Source organism: Coloeus monedula, assembly GCF_965178545.1.
Source record: "Coloeus monedula genome assembly, chromosome: Z".
Taxonomy (NCBI): Eukaryota; Metazoa; Chordata; class Aves; order Passeriformes; family Corvidae; genus Coloeus; species Coloeus monedula.
In genome coordinates this window covers 24,562,250-24,587,204 of record NC_138822.1, presented here as the reverse complement: position 1 = coordinate 24,587,204, position 24,955 = coordinate 24,562,250, and the positions used below count along the sequence as shown (strand labels likewise).

Below are 24,955 nucleotides of genomic sequence, written 5' to 3'. Positions count from 1 at the left end.
TAGAAATTGATGGTACTTACTCATACCAGTGACCATGGGCAAGTCTCTTTTACTCAGCCTTAAGGAGTAACCTGGAAGGGGATTCCCATTCAAGGGAGGAAGCTACACGCACACCACATCCAAGAAGGGGTATGTAAGCATTCTCTGCCATTAAAAAGAGGGCCTTGGCTTTTGTACTATAAAGTGATAGACAGTCAGGTGTATCAGTCCAGCAGCTTTACTTAAGTTACCAGCACTGTCACTTGCTGGTTCCATTATCAGGAGCTCTGTCTGCTGCATCCTCACCAGCACCAGTTTCTGTCAGGAAAGACTGTTCTTCAGAATAGAATGTTTAACTTTGGGATTGATGAGTCAGGCTGGTTTCAGCATTCTTCAACGCCCTCTTTTCCATCGGCACTGATAACTTTTGCAAATAGAAGCAAGTCTGAGCTGCTTTACCACCACTTAGGCAGAGCATCCAGATAGACCCATAAACAGATACCATGATTTCACTTTTCAGTTGACATAAAAGCAAACATTCTTCATCAGTTACTTGCTGGGGGCTGGGAGTATGCAACTGTTTAACTGTCAGAGTTCACTTGATCCATGGTAGTTTATTAAACCCTCATGTTTTGGTCATGCATGTCTGAACCTGTCTAATAGTTTAAACAATTAATTGCAGAAAAGATGATAAATGTTTCAAGTCTTGATAAGTTTGTAAGTGATTTTGAGTTCAGCTAACAACTTGACTGGATCCTGAGCTGCAGTAGTTTAATTTGCAATATGTTTTAAGCTGTTTGTTCCAATTGGTGGAAAAGACTGAGTGTGTTCTCATATCAAGTTAATTAGGATAGCTTTAGCTAAACTTCAGTTAATGAGGAGGAAGTTTATGCTAAACTGAATATATTACTCTTATGGTGAAATGAGAATCTGTAAGAAAACATGGCCTTTCCTAGGCCAAGCTGATTTGTAAAAGATGACATTTCCTGATCATATATGTAACTGTGTTTTTATGAAAACAAACTGCCACAGTCCTTTTTAAAAATGTCTTAATTCCAGAATTTTGTGAAGATAATGAAACACAGTATGCCTTCAAATTTGCAGTTATCTTCCCTTCATCTCTTGGTGCCGTTGTGTATACAAGTCATTAAGCTCTAGTTCTGCAGTATTTGTGTGTTACATTGTAACCACAGTGTGAACCATCCTAACAGCTTTGTTCTAACTCCATCCTAGAGCAAGGGAAATGACCCTAGTAGGACTGACACTGTCTACCCTCTGCTTTAGGTTGAATGCCTTGAACAGTTTGTACTGTTGTTAGATAAACTCCATTCAAGCAGGGAGTGTTGGGTTTTATCTGTGCATTTTTCTGTCAACACAGGAAGAATATTCTTCAGTTTTTGGATGCTGAAAGAGATGTCTCAGTGGTCAAAAGCAGCTTCAAGCCAGGAGATGTAATTCATTATGTACTGGACAGACGTCGCACTCTAAACATTTCTCAGGATTTGCACAGCCTTCTCCCTGAAGTTTCCCCGATGAAAAATCGCCGATTTAAAACCTGTGCAGTTGTTGGGAATTCTGGCATCCTTCTGAAGAGCGGTTGTGGTAAAGAGATTGATAGCCATGACTTTGTAATAAGGTAAGTTTTTATCTGCTGTTGAAGATGCAGGCTACTAAGTTTCTTGGAGAAAAGCTAGGAGAAATGTTTTAATTTGACGTATATATTACAGGCCTTATCTGAAATTAATCTGAAACACTAACCATCAGCATGTGATTCCCTAAATTTAAAATCATGCCTATATTATTGACAAGAAGATTATTTTTATAGTGAAAATAAAACAAGGGTGTTGGTGACTGAATCATGGACCCAGACCAACAGGGAATATGAATCGTTTATTCAAAGGAATGAGCTGGTTTTATACATTTTTCCAAGGCACAGTATTTTCTTATATGGCATGACCTATCCCATATTGCCACATCGGCAATGTGACACTTCCTCAGTGTCCTTCTATGGGGTGATCACTCGCTGTTCACCCATCCGTCAGCTCCTGGCAGGCTCCTCTCTGTAGGGCTCTGCCGTGTGACACCTCCTCCCCCCAGGGTCCGGTGGAGACAAGCCTCTGTGTGCCACCATGTGCTCCTTTGTGCTGCCATGTGCCTCTGCAGGCAGGTTTTACAGCTTGCAACTCAAATTTATTCCATCTCTTCCCACAACTCCCCCTTTTTGGTTCTATACAAATAAGAACTATGACAGTGATTAAACAGCTAGAACTTTGAGGAACAATGTAAAGTTGTCTAAAACTTTTACCGTCACTCAGAGTCTGCAACTGCTGGGCGGTTCTGTTTCACAGGGAGGACTTAGAAAGTCTTTCCTAGGCAAGACTTTCAAGTTTACTTTGAAAGAGGGTCCAGCTTTTCTAAGATCAAATTAGCAAGTCAAAATGACTTGATTACACTTTTAGTGCAGAAACACCTGGGTCTGATGGTATAATTACCAGTCGGCCAGGGCTAGGGCTTGGGCAGAGCTTCAAACTGTGACTGAGAGGGTTTCTCTACAACACTTACAAAATTGCCTAAAAACTTTATTAATATCTTGTGTTCATTCTGAATGTGATTGAAAAATCAAGAACACATAAACTTCTTTGCAGTCTTTTGCAGGGAGCACACCCCATCCCTGCACCCCCCCCTTTTCTGTTTTAACAATATGTAACAAAAATATCTTTTAACTTAGTAAATTCAAGAAAATGTGTAACGTAACATGCAGTTTTCTTACTATGAACAGTAAAATAATACATCTAACAGAACAACAAGCACTCTCTGAGCAAAAATAAGCAAGGTAATTATCTTCAACTGCTTAAATACTTCACTATTTCACAGAGAAGAGTACCCTGAAAAAACATATCAGTTAATTTCTGCTTGAAAAGATAGTTTACAAATTAGAATTATTATCTATCACAAAAAGCAATCAGAGCAATGCAGGGGTCACAAGGCGGTGTGGTAAAAAAAGCAGTCTTTGAGATAGGGTCCAGGATTGTGGCAACATTTTAAATAACAAAACCAGAAGAGTTCTATGGACCAGCTGCAGGAACGACATGCCTGGCCTGCAGCCATTCTCACACAAGCCGGTTCAAAATGCTGCAGCCCCCCCACGACCCCCAAGGAAGGGACCCTTGGTCCACTCAGTCCTTTTTTCCAGCACAGTATCAGCTCCCGAGAGTCCGCAGGGAACAGGAGCCCTGGCTGTAGCTGCGCGGGTCCCACCGGCTGCGTGGGTCCTGCCAGCCTATCTCTTCACTTCTCACATGCAGAGAGCTGCTTGTGGCCCCCGCCATGCGCTGAGCGGAGCTGCGGCCCCGCCAGCTCCCAGCGCCGCAGATCCTGCCCCTCTGTGGCGTGGGGGCGGCTGCCAGGTGTGGCCGCGGTGTGGCTTTGCCATGTGCTCACTGCCATGTGTTTGCCGCTGTGTGCTTGTCGGTACCACGTGGCTTTGCCATGTGCTTGCTGCCATGGCACAGCTCTGCCACGTGCTTTCTGCCAGTTTCCAGCTCTGCCACGTGCTTGCCAGCGCAGTGTGCTCGCCAGTGCCGCATCGCTGTGGCCCCGCACACTTCCCCCTCACTGCATCTGCTGCTGCCACTGCACTCTCGTAGAAGGCAAACAAAGCAAAACACGCTCCCCCCGGCTCCCACCACTTGCTGCGAAATGGCTCTAGCTGATGGTGCATGGCATGAGGTGGCGTGAATTCTTCTACGATACCATCCAGTTCCCCTCCAGGTTCAAATGGGTTGGGGGACGAGGGGCCATCTTCTGGTTCTCTTCTCACAGCCCCGACAGACTTACGGTCGCTTGCTGGCGGCTCAGAAGGTGTTGGCACAGCTGCCGCGGTGGCACAAGTGTCTTTCTTTGTCTGGTCTCTGGGTCCCACATGTGCTGTGAATGCCTTGCACACAGTCCTCTATGGACACAAAAGCTTTGTCAGCGCCACGTCACTGTGTGTAACTCGGTCCCACAATGTGTCTAAAGCCTCCCATGTCCAAGGATCAAAAATATTGGTACTATCTAAAGTTGAGTTACAGTCTTTTGCCCAGAACAAGAGTCTGTTCAAACCTGTAGACTCAACTTTCCTTTAAAATCCATTCCAACATCTCTGTGATGTTCTGTTCCTGGGATACTCCATCCCCTACGTCCCCTGTGGCTCACCTACAACTTGCAGGGATTCATCGCTGGCCAACTTTCCTGCTTCTTTCAGCAGCACTTCAGGTCCCACGGGGCTCACTGATGGACGTAAAGATAGGTGTATAATAAATTACCCAGGGCACCATTTGCCGGCGGTTGAATCACAGACCCAGACCAGCAGGGAATCTGAATCATTTATTCAAAGGAATGAGCTGGTTTTATACATTTTTCCAAGGCACAGTATTTTCTTATATGGCATGACCTATCCCATATTGCCACATCAGCAACACACTTCCTAAATGTCCTTCTATGGGGTGATCACTCGCTGTTCACCCATCCGTCAGCTCCCGGCATGTTCCTCTCTGTAGGGCTCTGCTGTGTGACACCTCCTCCCCCCAGGGTCTGGTGGAGACAAACCTCTCTGTGCTACCATGTGCTCTTTTGTGCTGCCATGTGCCTCTGCACAAGGGAGAGAGGTTTGCACTACTTATTTTTGCTTTTTGCTGTTTTTAGTCCAGACAAAATTGTTCTTATAGAGGTCTTGGTAGAATAAATGCAAAATAGTTTCTCTTTTAAAAATACTCATTCTTAGCTTTTGGTCAACAGAGGTGGCCTTTTGTAAATTACTGCATTATTTTTGTGTAGCATGTAGTAAAATGTAGTGTGGTGTATTGATGTTGAATCAGGCTGCCACTGGGGTAGTTGAAAGTCACCGAAATACATCCCTTCACATTGGTTTAAAAATCTATTCTTGCAGTTTGGGGGAAAAAATTGATATGTTTCACTTTTTATTCATTCTTCAGAACAGAGACAATAGAGTGCCTTTGGATTTCATGTATCATGTCAAAGCTGGCCTCATTTGACAGCTTAGCAATACGTAGAAAATGCTGAGCAAGAGATGGGTACTTTTGCTTTTGAAGCGGAAGTTTCAATTTATTTGGTTTGAGAAGGGTGAAAGGGGAGAAAACAGGAGGGTTGTGACAGAAAGCAATATAGAAATAGTAGTCATTGCGAGTTACTTGCTTTTTCATTTTTCACGTTAAAGAATGATGGTGGCAATAAATAGTAAAAGGACATGGAAAAGAAATTACAGTCTTGCAGTACATAAATAAAAGTAGAATATCCATGAGTTTTGTATTTCATTTGAAAGGTATTTTAGCAAATTGTAACTGAAGCAATTACATACTTCTCTTTCATTTTCCTTATTTGTCTTACTTGTACCACTAGTTACTCAAATTAGCATTCTTACTTATTGCAGAGGAAATCCAAAATTACCACAGTTTTAAACTGCATTTAGCCTATGGAACATTATACACTTTTGTACTGCCTCTGAGATTAAATTTGATTCATTTAACAGGACTACAGAAAAAATTAGATACTAGATTTTCTAGATTAAAATTTTCTTAGAGAAGGCAACCTGGTCTAGTGAAAGGTGTCCCTGACCACGGTGGGGGATTTAGAACTAAATAATCTTTAAGGCCCCCTTTCAATCCAAACCATTCTATGATTCCATGAAACATCTCTCATATATGACAATTAAAGTGATCTGTGTAACAACTAGTGAGTCTGACAGTATTGTGATTAATAATCTCTAATGTTCTGCGAATAACATGCTTGGCCCTACTGCCTATAGGGTGTTTCAATACAGTGATCTTTAAATTTTTAAAAAAATTTATTTACAAATGAAAGTTAAAATGTTTTAGAAATTTACCTATTATAATTTAAACTATATGATATTTATTTAATTAAGTCTCGGTGCATGTGTAGTTACATAGCATCTGTTTAAAGTAAATAGCAAGGAATTTGTTTGTAACTGAAGTTAAAGAAAAAAGTAAATAATTTGTCAGAGTTAGTGTCCTACATGTTTCAGTTGTACATCACTTAATATGTAATCACATAGTGTAATTAGGAAGTTCTGGAGTGCTTCGTAAGCACTTACCTATATTGCTGTTAGGATTCTGGCATTAAAATGTACCATGACACTCTGTTGATCTTTTTGCTTTTGTGTGATGTCTCTAGAAGTAAAATGTCCTCACTTAGGTGCCACCTGATGGTATCCTGGAAAGGAGTTACTGAATGTATCCAGGTGTATAGGCTGGTGAAAGACAGTTTTGTAGAATCTTCTGATGCCAAGTGCATTATGGCTATGTGCTGTGACAAGTATGTCATACTATTTTGGTTAAATATATTCAGTTGATTTTGATTGTATTTTATGGTGGGGGCGGGGCAGGGTGTGAGATCTGAAGGAAAATTGTGTCTCTGAGATTTTTTTATAGAGGAACAGTTCTTATGCTAGAGTTAACACCAACAGTACCATTAATTTAATGGTAAAATGGTAAAACTGACTGTGAAGGTCTGTGAAAGTGAAGAGGACACAACAGATATCCAACAGTACTTGCAGTATTATGAATTCAATATCCTATAAAGGTGGTGTGAAGGTGTTAATAATAATGGATAAACACACAGAAGTTTCACAAGATTGTGTAGTCATGCTTATTTTGGCCATAGAAAATGTGGTCCATCTAATTAAAATGGGAAGTATGGAGACTCTTTGCTATTAAAAAAAAAATCTCAAACTGTGATGACTAGAAACTGTTTCCTGTTTCCCATCTACCTTTCCTTTTTACTTCTCGTGCTTTTATACCCCATTAGGAACTATTGATCTGTGTGCCCCTATTACTCTTCTAGTGCTGACTTAAAGTGTGCTGCATATTGATACTATACCCAGAGAGAGTCTGAAGCATTCCAAAATATCTGATTAGATGAAAAAGTACATCTTATTCCCACATTGTCTGCACTTCCTCATGCTGAAATTACCAAGCCAGGGCTGAGTTAGCGTTTCGTCTTACAGAGCAGATGAACTTGTTATAGTAAGTGGTATATTTTGAAATGCAGTGGTTACATAGGAGTTTCTGAAAAATGCAGCTGTATTTTGGGCAAGTGTAAAATAACAACACTAAGCATTACCAAGTAATTACTTGGAATTACTTCTGGCAGCCAGTATGTACCAAACAGGTCAACTCTGGTTTCAGAATCTGAACAATATCAAAAATCAGAGTAAGTATTTTCTTTTTTTTTTTTTTTAATGATTTAATTTTACATTCATGATGAGACCTCTTCAAAAGCAGAGGCCAAGTTCAGTTTTGGAGTTATTTGGTTAAAAACCAACCAGTCAAACAAACCCTAGTAAATATATTGTGTTTTTTCTTGTGGTGACACCACTTCTGGAAAAGTCCCTTTCATTTCAGTTGGACAGTATGGAGAACAGGCCTGTTGAGTGAAGCTTTTTTAATAGGTTAGGGCTGCTCTGACAAGGAACAGCCATGAAAAGATATTAGTTGCTTCTTTCTTTGGATTGACGTGCCTAGTTTATATTTTTCTCATGAAGCTGCTCCCATCAGTGTACAATTCCCAGTCTGGATCCTTCAAAGGAACATCTTTCAGGTCTGGTCTGCTGGAATAAGTTCCTCTATTCTCTGCAAACAATCATGCTCAGGCACACTGTCAAGTAATGTGGATGATAAAAACATCACAGGGTTTGTCACAGAAGTTGTCTTTAGAGTAACATCATCCTGTTCTAACAATACAGATTGGTATTTGAGCATTCTAGGGGATAGGCAGTGTCCCCCCTTTTGCTCCAGTACATTTATCACTGCATGGGGTACATACATGACAGTGTGTTGCCCAAGGGTGAATTTATGGGCCTCCTGTATCAGAAGGACTGTTGCTGCCACAACTTTCAAGCATCCTGGCCAACCCTGGGCTACCTTGTCTAGTTGTTTTGAAAAATAGGCCACAGCTCTTCACTGGTCTCCAAGGTGCTGTGCCAGTATCCCCAGAGCAACATTCAGTTGCTCATGTGTAAAGAGTTCAAAAGGTTTAGTCAAGTCTGGCAGCCCCAGAGCTGGGGCTGGCAATAGGGAATGTTTCAGCTGTTTAAATGCAGCCCTGGCATTCTCTGTCCACATGATTGTCCCTTTTTCAGCTGCTTTAAGGACCTCATATAAAGGTCTTACCAGTAGCCCATAGTTTGATATCCATTGGCAACACCAACCTACCATTCCCAGGAAGGCCTGCATCTCCCTTACGGTACAGGGCTCTGGAAATCAGCAGATGGCTTCCTTCTGTTCTCTGCTGAGTTGTCGATGTCCACAGAAAATTTCCAGGCCCAGGTATACTACTGTTTCCCTGGCAACCTGTGCCTTCTCTTTCAAGACCCAATACCCTCTCTGGCCTAAAAAGTTCAACAGACTGCATCCAGCTCACTGTAAGTCATCTCGCATCTTGACTGCTATCAAGATGTCATCAACATACTGGAGAACTGCTCTTCCTGGTTCTTGTTTCCTCCAGTCCTCCAGCTCCTTTGACAGCTGGTTTCCAAATACATTCAGGCTGTTCTTGAATCCTTGTGGTAAAACTGTCCAGGTGAGCTGAGTCTTTCTCCCTGTTTCTGGATTCTCCCACTCAAAAGCAGAGTTCTTGGCTATTCTTACGCACAGGAATGCAGAAAAAGGCATCCTTGAGATCTAAAAGAGTGAACCACCCTAATTCATTTGTTAGTGTTGTCAAGAGTGTGTAGGGATTCTCTACCACTGGGTGTATGTCCTCTGTTATCTTGTTAATTTCCCTCAAATTCTGTACCAACCTGTAGCTTTTACCATCAGCTTTCTTGACTGGCAAAATTGGTGTGTTGTACCTCGATGCACATTCCCCTAACAACCCAAATTTGAGAAACTTTTCAATCACAGGTACTAATTCCTTGTGAGCTTCTAATTTCAGAGGATATGGTCTTTGCCTTACTGGTGTAGCCCCTGCTGAGTGTAATACTCACAGGTTCAGTTTTTTTGGATGTCCCAGGAGAATCATTGGCCCACACTATTTGAATGACAGCCTCTTCAACTTCTTTATGAATTTTTCCATGGCATTCCTGTACAAGTATAGCAGCTGCTTTGATAATTTTAGATTCTGGGATTATAACTTTCACTCCCCCCTCCTTGGAAAACTTAGTTTCTGCTTCCAGTTTTTCCAATAAATCTCTGCCCAATAATGGCATTGGGGAATTTGGCATATACAGGAACTGGTGAGTGACCCAGTGTTTTCCCAATTTAAATTTTCAAGGTTGGAAAAAAGGCCTTGTTTCATGTTGCAGTGGGGTCTCCTGCAACATCCATAGACAGTGAGGCCCGTGGAAAGAATTAGGGAGCAATTCTTGATAGAAGTTTCAGAGATCTTTATTTTCCAGCCACATGGCCGGGGGACTGCCCAGAAGGCTCCGGAATCACCAGACAACCAGGGTCCTCCCCGGGCAGGGCAACACAAAATAACCAATGGGGAACAGGATTAGACTACATGTGACCAGGAGGCAGGGAGACCCTGTGCCTAGGCCATGCCTCTACCCCAGGGTCCCCTCTCCCAGGACCCCATGGCAGGGGGGAGGAACCCCAACAGTTTCACTTACCCCTGTAGCTCCAATCACTTCCACAGTGTCTTGACTCAGTTTACCTTGTAAAGTATTTAACACTCTGCCAGTGAGTCAGAGGACAGCTTATAAGAGGCCTCTAGGAAGCGTGGTGACCCAGAGCATGACAAACAGGGACGTGGCACAGCAGTTTGCGCAGCAGTTCACGCAGGCAGGGCAAGCTGGCAGAGTTGCAGGTTTTTGGCGAGTCAGGTCAGATTGTTGTCTTTGTTAAAAATGGTTTCCATGAGATCAAAAACTGTAGTTTGTACAAGTGTGCGTAACCAAGTCAAGCCCTCCAAAAAGGATGTGTCTGTACAGACCCCTTCCTGTGCAGAGTGTTTGAGCCTATCAGTAGTTCCTGGGGCCGTAGCAGAAGAAGCTTGCCTGAGATGTGAACAACTAAATAACCTCCTTTTGCTAGTGGCTGAGCTTAAGGGAGAAGTTGAAAGACTAAGGAGTATTAGGGATAGTGAAAAGGAAATAGATTGGTGGAGCTCCACCCTTACTTCCTTGAGGGAGGCCCACCAGGAGTCAGAAGACTCCCGTGCCTCCTATTACCAGGTAATAGGAAGGGACCTGGTAGATGAAGGGAAGGGGAAATGTGTCCCTGTTAAGGGAGGTAATAATAGAAATTCTTTCCGACCCCCATCACCAACCCAAGTACCACTTCAGAATAGGTATAAGACCCTGGATTTAGAGGGTGAGCCAGATGATTTAGAAGAAAATTAGCTACCCAGTGAGCCTCCCAGTTATGTTTCATCTGCAGGATGAATCACCACCTCTAACATTAAAAAGAAAAGAAGGGGAGTCATAGTAGGGGACTGAGGGAGGTATCTTTTAAACTTTTTACCGGCTAGCGCTTGTAGTTCAATGCCTTAGAAAGCCTCGAGCAACCTAGAGAGGTAGCATGGGCAATCTAGCATTTTAGTAGCTCTAAAATCGGTAACTGTATCAGCTGCAGAGCAAATACCACCAGCAGAAGCAAAGAGAGAGAAATATAGTGTTGCAGTGGGGATACTGCAACATGCATATGCCAAACCAGGAGTCCCGTGGAAAGGAAATATATATGGACAGACAGATTCTTGATCGCTGTTTCAGAGATGTTTATTTCTCCAGCCGCATGGCCGGGGCTCTGCTCAGGAACTGTTCCAGTCACCGGACCAAGGGTCCTTCTGCCCGCGCAGGGAACACAAACCAACCAATGGGAACGAGGCTGAGCAGGGGCAGGGAAACCCCGTGTCTGTGCCCTCAGGGCCCCTCTGCCAGGGATACACAGCGGGTAGAGGAGACCCCAACAATACAGCTCTCAACTCGCCTAATTTCCCGCAGTTAGAAGCTTTCAAAACAAAACAGACGACAAGAGATGTTTGCAGAAAGAGTTGCAGAGCCAGAGAGGCGGGGCCTCCCTTGATCTTCTCTTTTATTCGGAGAAGGGGAAAGGGGAGGACTGGGGGCGGACCCAGGGTGACTGGCCAATCAGACATTGCTAAAGAGTTTGAGTTACATTTGGTTTTGCCCACGCTTGGAACAAAGGAATTCAGAGCACATGGCAGAGGCAAGTGTCTTGGGGAGGGGAAGCTCAGAACAGGCAGCAACAGGGGACTCGCTTCTGAGGGGAACAGAGGGTCCCATATGCCGACCAGACCCAACCCACAGGGAGGTCTGCTGCCTCCCTGGGGGCTGGGTATGGGATATCACTGAGAGACTTTCTGGGCTGATTCAGCCCTCTGACTATTACCCATTGCTGATATTCCAGGCTGGCAGTGATGAGATTGAAAAGAAGAGTGTCAGAGCAATTAAAAGGGACTTTAGGGCACTGGGTCAGGTGATTGATAGGGTGGGAGCGCAAGTAGTTTTTTCCGCAGTCCCTCTGGTGGCAGAAAAATACAGTGAAAGGAACAGGAGAGCCCACATTATCAACAAGTGGCTCAAGGGTTGGTGTCACCGGCAGAAATTCAGGTTCTTTGACCGTGAGGCAACCCTTATGGCACCTGGCCTGCTGGAACTGGATGGGCTGCATCTCTCTGTTAAGGGCAGAAGAATTTTAGCTCACGAACTGGCAGAACTCGTTAAGAGGGCTGTAAATTAGGTTTGAAGGGGGGAGGAGATGAAGCAGGGCTATCTGGAAGCAGGCCTAAGGGTGGCAAGCCTGAGTTAGGGGTGAAATCAGTAGCCCAGCTGATGTGCATGTATACTAATGCATGCAGCATGGGTAACAAACAAGAAGAGCTGGAAACTATGGTATTACAACAAAGTGATGATGTAATTGCCATCATGGAAACATGGTGGGATGAGTCAAATAGCTGGAGCACTGCACTGGATGGCTACAACCTCTTCAGAAGAGACAGAAAAGTGAGAAGAGGTGGAGGGGTGGCCCTTCATATTAGGGAGGTTTTGGATGTCGTAGATATTGACACTAATGATGATGAAGTTGAATGTTTATGGGTAAGAATTAAGGGGAAGGCCAACAAGGCTGACATCCTACTGGGGGTCTGTTATCGTCCACCCAACCAGGATGAAGAGGTGGACAACTTATTCTATAAGCAGCTGGAGAATGTTTCAGGATCATCAGCCCTTGTTCTTGTAGGCGACTTCAACCTACCAGACATATGCTGGGAACTTCATACAGCAGAAAAAAGGCAATCTAGAAAGTTTTTAGAGTGTGTGGAGGATAACTTTTTGTCACAACAGGTGGGTGAAGCCACCAGGGGAGGGACTGTGTTATAGACCTGTTGTTCACAAATAGAGATGGACTGGTGGGTGATGAGGAGGTTGGAGGCCGCTTGGGGCACAGTGATCATGAAATTATAGAATTCTTGATAATTGGTGAAATCAGGAGGAATATCAATAAGACCTTTACATTGGACTTCCGGAGGGCAGCCCTTGAAAACAAAGGAGTTCAGGAGAGATGGGCGTGGTTCAAAACAGAGATCTTGAGGGCACAGGAACAGACTGTCCCTGTGTGCCAAAAGATGAGTTGACGAGGCAAACATCCAGCCTGGATGAGCAACGAGGTTTTGAAGGAACTTAGAAATAAAAAGATGATTTATCATCTTTTGAAGGTGGGTCAAGTTTCTCAGGAAGTGTTTAAGGGGGCTGCCAGGGCATGCAGAAAAAATTAGGGAAGCCAAAGCTCAGTTCAAACTTAAATTGGCAGCTTCTGTTAAAAGTAATTTTAAAAGTTTTTACAACTGTATTAATGGTAAAAGGAAGGGTAAGACCAATCTTTGTTCCTTATTGGATGAGGCAGGTAACTAAAGATGAGGAGAAGGTGGAAGTGCTTAATGTCTTCTTTGCCTCAGCCTTTAGTGAGAAGACAGCTTGTCCTCCAGACAGCTGCCCTCAGGGGTTGATAGATGGTGTCAGAGAGCAGAATGGTCCTCTTGTGTAGTGGTTTGGTCCAAAATACTCATTACTGTTTACCTTCTGTGAGATAAGAATTAGGAGAAATGCAAAGCAGGCACAAAACTTGAAAGAATATAAAGAAGTTTATTAACTGACCTAAAAGCAGAAAAGAAAAAATCATACCACACCTTCAGAACTCTTCTCCTCCCCCCACCTTCCTCCCTTCTCCCACTGACAATGTAAAAATACAACCCTTGGGATGTTTAGTCTGTTTACCACTTCCGTAATAACCTTGTTCAGTCTATTTAGGAAGAGGAGTCTCTCTTGCCCATGCTATGAAAACATTATCACAACAAGACAGCCGCCCGGGTTGGTTCTCTGCTCGCATGTGAGTCTTTTCCCATGACTTGCAGCTTTTTCCACAACTGCTTTCGAGGGTCCACTCTTGAAGTTTTTTGGGGTACAATTTTAAGGTTGAGCCGTTCAGAAACAAAAGTTCTCTTCACCCATCTCTGGGAGCATTTAATCTCTAAGAACAGAGGCCCTTCTCCTTCCCTGGGAGCAAAGGGTCCTCCTCATCTTCATCTCTAGGACTATCTCTGGGAGCATCTCTAGGAACTGAGGTTTTCTTCCTTTCCATTTGGAGCAAAAGTCCTCATCACTTCCATCTCTCCCTGTTCAAACTTCTCACGAAATTACAGCTGCATCAGCATCTGCCTATCTCAGCACAGGTGCTTTTGCTCACAAGTTGAACATTCCACCCCCCATGCCTTCATGAAATTACAACGGGTACTCTGATACATCATAGCTTTACAACAGATTTTCAGCTTTAAGCATATCCTCTTTCTCTTCCCTCAGGTTTTCAGCTCTTCATAGCAGTAAAAGTGTTAATCTAGGCCTTGCAGCTGGAATGAAGCTTATTGTGGTTGGTCACATGATCTCTGCAGGGCAGCTTCAGCTGAATCTTGGCCGAACTGGAGAGGGGAAGCTGAGCCGCTCTGGCTGCCCACAGCCCTCCTGGGGGTGGGGGGGGGGAGGGCACGTTCCGTGGGTGGAACAGGCCCCATTGGCTCCAGGATGGCCATGGCTTGGCCTGGCCCAGCCCAGCCCAAACAGGGCCTGGGCCTGGCCCACTGGCCCCCGCACGGGGCCCGCAACCACCTGTCCCAGCACGGAAATGAGACAGAGCTGTGGGGGGGGTTTCTATTCTTAAGTGTGGATCACAGAGGCGGTCACAATTTTAAGTGGCTTAAAGAATTGTCCATATTCAAACTGGCCAGCTGATAGGTTCTGTCAGGTTAGAGGAAGCTGTAAGCACCCCTTTGCAAGAACATCACTTCCGGGACTATGCTAGCTCTAACCCATGACTTCTTGTTATCCAAGAAGAGGCAGTCAGAGAACTGCTGAGACACTTGGATATTCATAAATCAATGGGACCAGATGAGATCCATCCCAGGGTGATGAGGAAGCTGGCAGATGAGCTTGCAAAACCACTCTCTATATCACTTACAAGAGTCGTGGCTCACTGGCGAGGCTCCAGATGATTGGAAGCTGGCTAATGTGACGCCTGTTTACAAAAAGGGTAGGAAGGAGGATCCTGGTAATTACAGACCAGTTAGCCTGACCTCAGTACCAGGTAAGGTAATGGAACAGTTTATACTGAGTGCTATCATGCAGCACTTACAGGATGGCCAGGGCATCAGACCCAGCCAGCATGGGTTTATGAAGGATAGGACATGCCTGACCAACCTGATCTCCTTTTATGACCAGGTGACCTGCATGGTAGATGCAGGAAAGGCTGTGGACGTTGTCTATTTGGACTTCAGCAAGGCCTTTGAAATTGTCTCCCATAGCACACTCCTGGAAAAGCTGGTAGCCCATGGCTTGGACAGGAGTACTCTTTGCTGGGTCAGGAGCTGGCTGGTTGGCCAGGCCCAGAGAGTGATGGTGAATGGTGCTGCATCCATCTGGCGGCCAGTCACCAGTGGTGTCCCTCAGGGATCTGTACTGGGACCAGTTCTGTTCAGTATTTTTATTGATGACATGGATGAGGGTATTGAGTCTTTCATTAGTAAATTTGCAGATAACACTAAGCTGGGAGCTTGTGTCGATCTATTGGAAGGACAGAGGGCTCTGCAGAGAGACTTGGATCGATTGGATGGATGGGCAGAGTCCAACAGGATGAAGTTTTAGTAAGTCTAAGTGCCGAGTTCTGCATTTTGGCCACAAAAATCCCCAGCAGTGTTACAAGCTGGGGACAGTGTGGCTGGACAGTGTCCGGGCGGAAAGGGTCCTGGGGGTGCTGGTCGACAGCCAACTGAATATGAGGCAGCAGTGTGCCTTGGTGGCCAAGAAGGCCAATGGCATCCTGGCCTTCATTAGGAATTGTGTGGCCAGCAGGAGCAGGGAGGTCATTCTTCCCCTGTACTCGGCACTGGTAAGGCCACATCTTGAGTACTGTGTCCAGTTCTGGGCCCCTCAGTTTAGGAAGGAAGTTGAGATGCTTGTGTCCAGAGGAGGGCAACAAGCCTGGTGAGGGGCTTGGAACATAAGCCCTATGAGGAACGGCTGAGGGAACTGGGATTGTTTAGCCTGGAGAAAAGGAGACTTAGAGGTGACCTTATCACTCTCTACAACTTCCTGAAAGGAGGTTGTAGACAGGCAGGGGTTGGTCTCTTCCACCAGGCAGCAACTGACAGAACAAGAGGACAACTGTCTCAAGCCATGTCAAGAAAGGTACAGGTTGGATATTAGAAAAAAGTTTTTCTCTGAAAGAATAATAAAGTACTGGAATGGTCTACCCAGGGAGATGGTGGAGTCAGCATCTCTGGATGCGTTTTAAAAAGACTGGACATGGCACTTGGTGCCATAGTCTAGTTGAGGTGTTAGGACATGGGTTGGACTCGAAGATCTTAGAGGTCTCTTCCAACCTTGTTGTTCTGTGATTCTGAACACAGAATATGTTGCTGTTGGGGTTCCTTCCCCCCCTGGGGTGGGGTCCTGGGAGAGGGGCCCCAGGGTGGCAGCATGGGGTTTCCCTACTCCCTGGTCAACCTTGTTCCCCATTGGTTGTTTTGTGTTCCCCTGCCCGGCAAAGACCCTCTGGTCCTGTGATTGCTACAGTTCCTCGGTAGTTTTCCGGCCATGCGGCTGGAGAATAAACATCTCTCTGAAAACATCTACCAGGAATTGGTTCTTATATTTCTTTTCCATGGGCCTCACTGTGTATACATGCTGTAGGAATCCCCACTACAACAAATGGTGAGGTATGTGGGCAGAATGATCCCTTGGAGACAGTGCCTGTGAAATAACTGAACTTCTGAAGATTCCCGAAAATTCATGAGTAAAGGACACTCTGGGTCTCTCTCTTCCTGCCTTGGTTTGGCTAGTCTCTCTGGACTATGGAGGAATTGTGAGAGGTGTTGCTGTCTAAGTTGCAGAAAAAAATGTATCTAGAAGTTAAAGAAATCCTGGCACAGCAAAACAAGAAACTTGTTCTGGGATAACTAGAACATTTTTTTGACTGGCTTTTCAAAAATTTCCCTTATGTTTCTCTAGACTTACTTTTTGACGTTAGTCCTCCTAAAACTAGTATGTGCGGTTTTTGGACCCAGGTCATGGATAAGGAAATGGCTCAATCAAAACATATTGTAATGATAGAAACTCTCTGTGCACTTCCTGTAATTAATGAAGCCCTTGAGAAGCATGTGCATGGTCTCATTACCTCTACGGCAGAAGATGACCATCATCACATAGCTGAGACCATGCAGCGGCCATCCCAGGAGCACGTGACTGCAGCCACAGGGTCTCCCCTACCTGTGCTGGCGGAGGTGCCTGCGCTGGATGTGCCCGGCCCCCTTGGGAGCCTGCACCTTATCACAGACCCCATCCCTGCTGCATGACCGCGAGTGAGGGAATGACGCCGCAGGCACTGCACGTGCCGTGGGCCATGTGCAGCAGAGAGGCGGCCCCCACAAGCAGCCAGAAACAGGGGGTCAGCATGGAAACCGGTTTCGAGCACACGGCTCAGAGAGCTTTGTAGAGCAAGAAGCAGCGGTTTCCATAGCAACACGAGAAGCTGTGCAGCGCAGCACTGAGCCAAAGCGGCGCCTCTCAGAGGGCGCGGAGTAGCAGCAATGTGGGCGCTCGACCGAAACGTTGGAGTCAGCGAGGCAGCAGCATCACAGGACCAGCAGCCACGACACAGACGCAAGCACGTAATAGGAGAAGTTCTAGCAACAAAAATCACAGGAATTGTGAAATGGTACAATGTCAAAAACAACTATGGATTTATAACACAGGATAATACAGGGAAAGATTTATTCATCCATAGAACTGCCATTAAAAAGAATAACCCTGAAAAATACCTCCAAAGTGTAGGAGATGGGGAAGTTGTACAATTTGACATAGTTCAAGGAAGAAAAGGCCCACAGGTGGCCCACGTGACAGGGCCTGGGGGTATTCCAGTCAAAGGCAGCTGTTACACACAAAATTATAAACAATATCCATCCCAGCAACTTCCCTACCCACAGCCTACTTTCCCCTTTTACCCTATACCCAATGTGAACCCTTTCCTAAGTTTACCCCATCCCCAATTTATCCCTAATCCATTTTTTACCCCATGGCTTCCCTATACAATTCCCTTTCCCTACAACTCCTCTCCGATGCTGAGGAGGGGATGAAAAAGGGGGGGGGAAGAAACTATTTTTGTTTAGAGTTCCAACAGGTACAAATGGAAGAAACCCTCTCCTGCCTCTGTTTCCCCACACAGCATGCTCAGAGAGTCCTGTCTCCCTTCTGCCGACTCAGGAGGGGGGCTTGTTTTGTTTTGAAACTGTTCTTGTTATCTCATTTATCCAGTTGTTTTCAATGTTAAGTTTTAAATCTCTTTTTGTTAAAAATAAAAGGGTGAAGTGTTGGGGTTCCTTCCCCCTGGGGTGGGGTCCTGGGAGAGGGGCCCTGGGAGGGAGGCATGGGGTTTCCCTACTCCCTGGTCAACCTTATTCTCCATGGTTGTTTTGTGTTCCCCTGCCCAGCAAGGACCCTCTGGTCCCATGATTGCTACAGTTCCTTGGTAGTCATCCGGCCACGCGGCTTCAGAACAAACATCTCTCTGAAAACATCTACCAAGAATTGGTTCTTATATTTCTTTTCCATGGGCCTTGCTGTGTATACATGTTGTAGGAATCCCCACTACAACACGCTGCCCCTGTATCAACCAGAAATTCAACATCATCATTCCCCAGCTTAGGCTTTGCTGGGGTAGTTACCTTCGGTCCCCATTAGTCTGTATTTACAGTTTGTTCTGGAACTGGGGGCTTCATTTCTGCTCATGATGGACACTCATTTTTTCAGTCCCCCGCTTCTTGCAAATTGCGCACTGGTCCTCAGCTAGGGGAAAAGGGGGACCCGTTTTTGATGTGTCAGATGACTTTCCCTTATCATACTTCTTCTTGTGGTGGGGTTTACTATGTTTATCTTTGTCTGCTGAGTCTCTGTTCTGGTAATACCTTCCAGGCTACATTCAACAATTTACTTATGTCCGGTGGCCCGTCTATCTTTTGCAGCTTTTTCTTTATGTCATTAGCAGACTGACCTATAAACAGGTAGGCCAGGTGGATCTGCTGCTCAGGTGAGTCAGGGTCTAGGGTAGTGTATTTTTGTGCAGCCTCCTTGAGCCTATTTAGAAACTCTGTGGGGGTCTCATTTGGATTTTGTTTGATCTCATATAAACTAGCCCAATTTACTGCTTTAGGAATGACACATTTTAACCCAACAACCACCCATTTCTGATATCACTTCAGCTTTTCCATCTGTTCTGGGACACTGGGATCCCAGCCAGGGTTTGCTAGGGGATAGATGTCATTAACTGACCCGTGGAGACTCCCAGTTGCAATTTGAGTTTCTACAGCAGATATATCAGCTTTGTTGAACATTTCTCTCTCTGTTTTATCCAATAATTCATCTAGCATAACATTTAGATCACCCCAATCTGGGTTTTGGGATTTTATGGCCATTTCCACATGCATAGCTGCTCTCTCCGGGTTGTCCCTGTACTTCTCACTTGAGTTTCTCCACTGCTGTAATTCTCCAAGGGAAAACGGTGTCTTTATATAAATCATTCCCTGATTTCACACAGCTTCTCTCAGAGGTGCTTCTAATGCAGGTTCTTCCTCCCCCCCCCTCCCTTTATCTACTTTGGACCTTGTGTGTTTAGCAACGGGACTGACTGCTTTCATAGCTTCTTAGGCTATCCTGCCCCTTCTTCTACCACCCTCCTCCTCGTGGGAACCATCTGTATCGGAATCATCCCGTTTGCTTTTAATTGAAACTACTTCATTGGTATTAAAGATTGTTCCAGCCGAATGTTGATCAGGGACTGTCTCGCTTTTTACAGTGGTGGAGGGGTAGGGAGGCAGGGGATGCAAGCGATTTCTTCCATCCCTAGCTCTGCAAGAGCCTCCTGGGTCGGGGCCATCCCGTCTGCCCCCAGCTTTAAGACTGGCTGCGCTGCAGGTGGGGAGAGCGATCGGCTCCTCCTGTCTCTAGCTCGGAAACTTGCAGTTCACCGTACTGGGGGAGGGCACTCAGAACCACTTGCGCCCATTTCTGCGTTCACTTCCGTGTTCGGGGAACTCGGGGAGAGGCGGCCAGCCCGCCCCTTCCCCTCCCCCATCCCCGCCTCTGGAAAAGTCAGGGGGCGGTGGCCAGTCTGCCCCTTCTCCGCCTCTGGGGTGGTCAGGGGGTGGTGGCATGCCTGCCTCTCTCCCACCTCCATGGCCACTCTCCGCCCCTGACGAGACTGGGGGTGGGGCGGCCTGTGCCACTCCTCTTGCTTGGAGCTGGCCGCTTGCCCCCTCCCTCACTCCCGCTCATACAGCGGCGGAGGCGGCAGCGCAGGAGCCGCCGCCCCTCCACTTCCTGCCCCCACCCCCACTGGCTGTCCCGGTCCTCTGTCCCCCACCCCCACCTGTGCGGGCTGTCCCAGTGGTTGAACGGTGGGGGGGAGACCCCCCCCCCGTCACGCAAAGTTGGTGCCACCATATCTACATCTGTCATATTGATCTCTCTGTTTGTATTCGTATGCGAGCTAGCTTGCTGCAGCTTTTTCCCTCCCCTCCTCTTTCTTAAAGTCATTTCCATGGTATTTCTCTCTACTACATATGCTTCTTCCCTGTTCAGATACATAGTAAAAAGTTCTGCATATCTCAGTTCATCAAACCTATGTAATGGTCTCAGTTCTACCATCAGGTCAGTAATGATATCATTTTCCAAGCTACCAAAGTGAGGCCATTTTCGCTGACTTAACTTTAAAGACGGCCAAACTCTTGTGGACAGTCTGATTAACTCTCACGTGTCTAGAGTAGTTCTCCGCCCTGTCAGCCATTTCCAGTGTTTTATTATCAACTCTAACGGGCTGTTAGGAGGGATTTTCTTGTTTTCATCTGAAAAAACACCACCCATGTTTGCTCACAGACAGGAAAACTCTGCCAGAGGGAAGCTTTTAACTCTGGAATTCAGTCTGCAATCTGGCCTCGGAATTCCGACTTCCCAGGCAGTTTACCTAGCTTACTACACAAACTAAAGCTAAAACTAAAATACTAAAAAGCAACTAGTTCTAGCAAACGGTAAATGCCCGTGTGCAAAAACCGGGTCTCAATAGAGATTTGAGCTCACACCCTCTCAATGTCCCAAGCAAGCAAGCAACCAACCTCTCAAGCGTCTGAGCCACTCCTATGGCTGTGTGGAACACAGCCTCTGGACTCTTGTGGATTCTACGGAGGGCGTCCTCTCCACAGTTTGCAGGGGAAAAGTTTAAGCTTTCCCCTTTCATGGGCTTCTCTGCCCCCAAACTTTCCACTTCCCTTGGAGATCTCCTTCCCTAGTGCTAGCACAATATCAGTCCTCTTTTAACTCACCTTCCTTTCCGTGTATCTGCCTTTCCATGCTGGGTCCTAAAGTCCTGGTCACAGTCCTGGATTGTCACTCCGGCCCCTCTGTAATTTGCCGGCAGAGAGAGGGGCAAAGCAAGATGTGTTCCAACCCAAGACTCTTGAGTTTCAAGGTCATTATGGTCCCTTCCTGGTCGCCAGCAACTGGTGCCTTTTCCTGGTCGTAAAATCAAGAGTCAAACACGGTTAGAAGCGAAAAAGGGATTTTACCTTGGTAAAATCCAAGTTGAATGGACCAAAATGCACACCATACTGCCCACCCCCAAAATATCTGGTATAGCATTATAGTTCTTACTAATTAGCATATCTATCAAAAATTTCCCCATGAGAGGCTTGAATGAGCCCCTCCTTCCCCAGGGAACCTTCCCCTGGATGGTTCTATTTTAGTTTACAGAATGTGTTTTGGAGAGGACCTTGGGGTCTGGGGCACACTAACCCCTACCTATGAAGCTTCTAAAATGTTTAGTCTCCTAGCTGAACAAACAAGTCCAAGAATGTAGGCAAAAAGCACTAAGAATACAGAAGTTGTAAAAAGGTATAACAGGGGTATAAAAGAAAAGGCAAAAAATCATCACGGCATCATTACAATTCTTCTTTTCCCACTGGAGTTTTTTCCTGCTAACTCTGTCAGCATTTAGGAACCAAATGGATGTTTCTGCCATCACTGGTGATAAAATTTTGCTGGGCAAATGTAGCTCTATATTCCAGCATAGTTTGACTTCCATTTTTTAACTTGACCATGCCTGTGGTTAGTGAAGTGGAAATGAAAAAGCTTGTAGTCCTTTTTTTTTCCCTTTTGAGAGGAAAGAATATATCCTTTAACAGATGTCTTGGTATGTCTTGTACATAGGGGAGGACAATTCTGTTTTGATTCTCTCCCTAGTGTATTGATTCTTGTGATATGCAGAAGCAAGCATCATATGTGGTATGAGCAGAAAACAGCAGATATGGTCAGGCAGAAGAAAAGGACAGACCTAATCATTCCGTGATTAGGTGTGGTGTCTTATTTCAGGACAGCAATTTAAATTAATAATAAGAAATTAGCAGTAGTTTCATTAATGCGTGTTGTTCCTTCACCTGCTAGAAAAAAAAAAAACATTGTCAATTTTTCAGAATAAAGATATTTGGAATATTAATTTACCTATATTCTGGATCTTGTTTTTGTAATTCATATCAGCTTTTATGTCCAAATATTTTTTAGTATACCTTGCTTGGACCATGGCTGTTACACCAAATAGAGCTAAATCCTTAGAGCCAGCAGATCTGTTGAAAGCCAAGTTACCAATTTAACAGAGATATTTTAAAGCATGAGCCTTCCTCTAAAAATGGCATCTGAATACACCATGACTAGCTCATTAGACCTTTTTCAGATCTAAAATGTGGCAGCTCTATTTTTGCCTTCTGTTTCTTCCTTAAACTTGTCACACTACACTGAAACATTAAATGAAAGCAGAGAAAAGCCATCATCTTCCAGTATTCTTGCTCAGGGATTTGAGTGTCTGAGGAAGGGGAGCGCTGGTAGAGCTGTTCCAGTCAGCCAGGCCTAGGTGGTCTCCACCTCAGGAGAGCCTTGGAGAGGGCTTGACTCATGTGGCCACATTGTAGGGTTATTGTTTTTATTTTAAAGAAGTTAGTCCTTAAGTAGGTGATTTAGGATGATATTTAAGGACAGAAATCCAGAACGCTCAGGAAATATCAGTAAGAAGTCACTTCTCTACACCCCTATCCAAATGATCATGGGTTCCAAAAAGGCTGCTTAAATAAATACGTGTCCTATAAGCATCCAAATGTAGAGCAGATAGGATTAGCCTGAATCTTCCTTGAATCTTCTTATAACTATCCTGAGAAAAAAAGGATACCATTATTTTAAAATCACTTACTCCTATTGTTGATAATAGAGAGCCTTTAATTTAGTGTTTTCTGAACAGTTGGAAACTCGAGAATGCTATGCTTTTTTTTCCATTGACTGTTCTAAGAGGTGAAAATGTTCAGAACAGTCTTAATCTAAATAACTGCCTTTTTAGCTGATCTCCATTTTGGAAGGTTCAAACTTCTGTTAGCATTCCATTCTAACAACTCCAAAGTGCTTCTCCAAAACAATGAAAATCATAATTTTTTCTGAATTTATTGCAAGGATAATAATTTTTTAACCCTTTCTGTCCTCATAATGTTGCAGATTTAAAAAAAAAATTCTATATCAGAATTACAACATTTCTGTGGATCTTCATAATTATCCTATAGAATATGCTCTTTATAGTCATATGTGATGGTATTTTCACATCAAAAGGCAAAGGTACAGGTGTTCAGGATACTACTAAGTTCCATTTCTTAGTTTTTCGTGCATGAAAATATAATTTTCAATATTTCATTGCTGTAATTTTTGTGAGGTTTTTAAATAATTTTTTTATATATGCAAAAAACTTTCAGTGAAAGAAATTCATTGCTTTATATTGTTGTCAAAGGAATAGTACTGGGAAGAACAGCAAAACTAATTCAGGTGTAATTTTGCAGCGAGACTTACAATAAATATGTAAATAATGTGTTTTGCAGCTGTTTCTAAAATGCCACTTAGAATTTTTCTGACACTTCACTATGCTATGTCAATTGATGATAACTTGCATTTCAGTTCACTGGTGTTAAGGGAGACACTGGGAAGAAAGAATTTATTGATTAACAGTATAAATTTTAATATGGGCAACAGGAATTAATGAAGTTTATTAGCAGATGATGTTACAAAAACCATCTTCGTAGTGAAGTAATATATTCAGTATTTTTGTGAACTTGTGTTGTGAAAGGGTGTATCAAGACAATATTTTACACGGCACATATTAAAAACCCCTTGTGATTGTTGCATGTGAATAGAATCTGCAATGCTGTACCTGAGCCTCTAACCTTCCTGCTCTCATGAGACATCCTCTATTGTGCCACGGATAAGGACTGAGATGAAGTGGGTATGTTAGGGGATTCACTGTTACTCCAGATTCCTATGGTTAATTTGAAGCAACTTTAGTTTTTTCAGTAGCCAAAGAAGTATGCAAAACATGTGAGAGTCCATACACTTTACTAATAGTTACACTGGTCGGGGGAAATTGGAAGTTTGTGCATGGTTTTTTTTGTAAATCTCCCCTTTTTTGGGTGTGTGGGAAAGTTACCACAGCACTGCTGCACACCTTTATTTGGAGAACCAGGTGAGAAGATGTGCTTCATACACAGAAGTCTTAGGGCAATATGCTTCTTGCATGTAGATTGAGTAGAACGTAGTCCAACTGTGAGGTTGTCTTCAGTCTTAAACTCTTTTTTCCCTCTCCTACTTGCTCGAGCCTTTAATTTTTCTTTCATGTCCAATTATTTCTTAGAAATGGCGTGAATTACTGGATTCAAGATTACTATTTTGATTCTTACAGGAATTTGGATATTAATCTGGATATAAAACCTTGCAGGCTACTCAGGAAGGAGTGTATGTTATTGACACTAATGTAGGTGTAATGCCTTATGTTTCAGAAAGGTTTAATATGTCTGCCAGCAATAATCTGATTTTCATTTTTTGACTTCTCAGAATGTATGTGGTTAATACTGTGTAATATTTTTGGCTTTGCTCTACAAAGAGAAGATACTAATAAAACAAAGCATGGGTATAAAACACTTCTTTCCAGTGGCTTTATAGTATTTTAAAGTATTTCTTTCAACTTGTAAACCTCAAGTCCACCAATTGTTAGAGGATTAAGAAATGTACAGATTCATGGCCATTCCTTGCATTATTCTACTGTAGGTAGAATATTCTTTTGGTTCTCAGTGTCAGATAAAATTGAAATGATAGGCATTTTACCCGAGGAAATTTTAATGGTTTTTATTTGAAATTAAGTTGAAATATGGTCTATGAATACTATGTACTGGACATTTGTATTCATATACATGAGCTATAAATGACAAAGCAAGTTGAACTGAATCTCTGTGGAATAACTGATTCTCATTTGAACATATTTTTGTACTTTGCATTATTTTCTTTGTTAAGCTCTGTTATCTAAAAGACCATGTATGTTATGGA

General features: G+C 44.1%; 1 protein-coding gene across 1 annotated transcript in view; it reads left to right on the top strand.

Annotated features, from left to right (window-relative positions):
• Positions 1-24,955, top strand: part of ST8SIA4 (ST8 alpha-N-acetyl-neuraminide alpha-2,8-sialyltransferase 4) — a gene marked incomplete at both ends in the record, with an annotated part of 67,331 nt that overhangs the window by 12,998 nt on the left and 29,378 nt on the right. Inside the window, one exon of the mRNA XM_082301295.1 lies at positions 1,358-1,615. Coding sequence (XP_082157421.1) covers positions 1,358-1,615 — 258 coding nt within the window. The remainder of the gene's footprint in view (positions 1-1,357; positions 1,616-24,955) is intronic.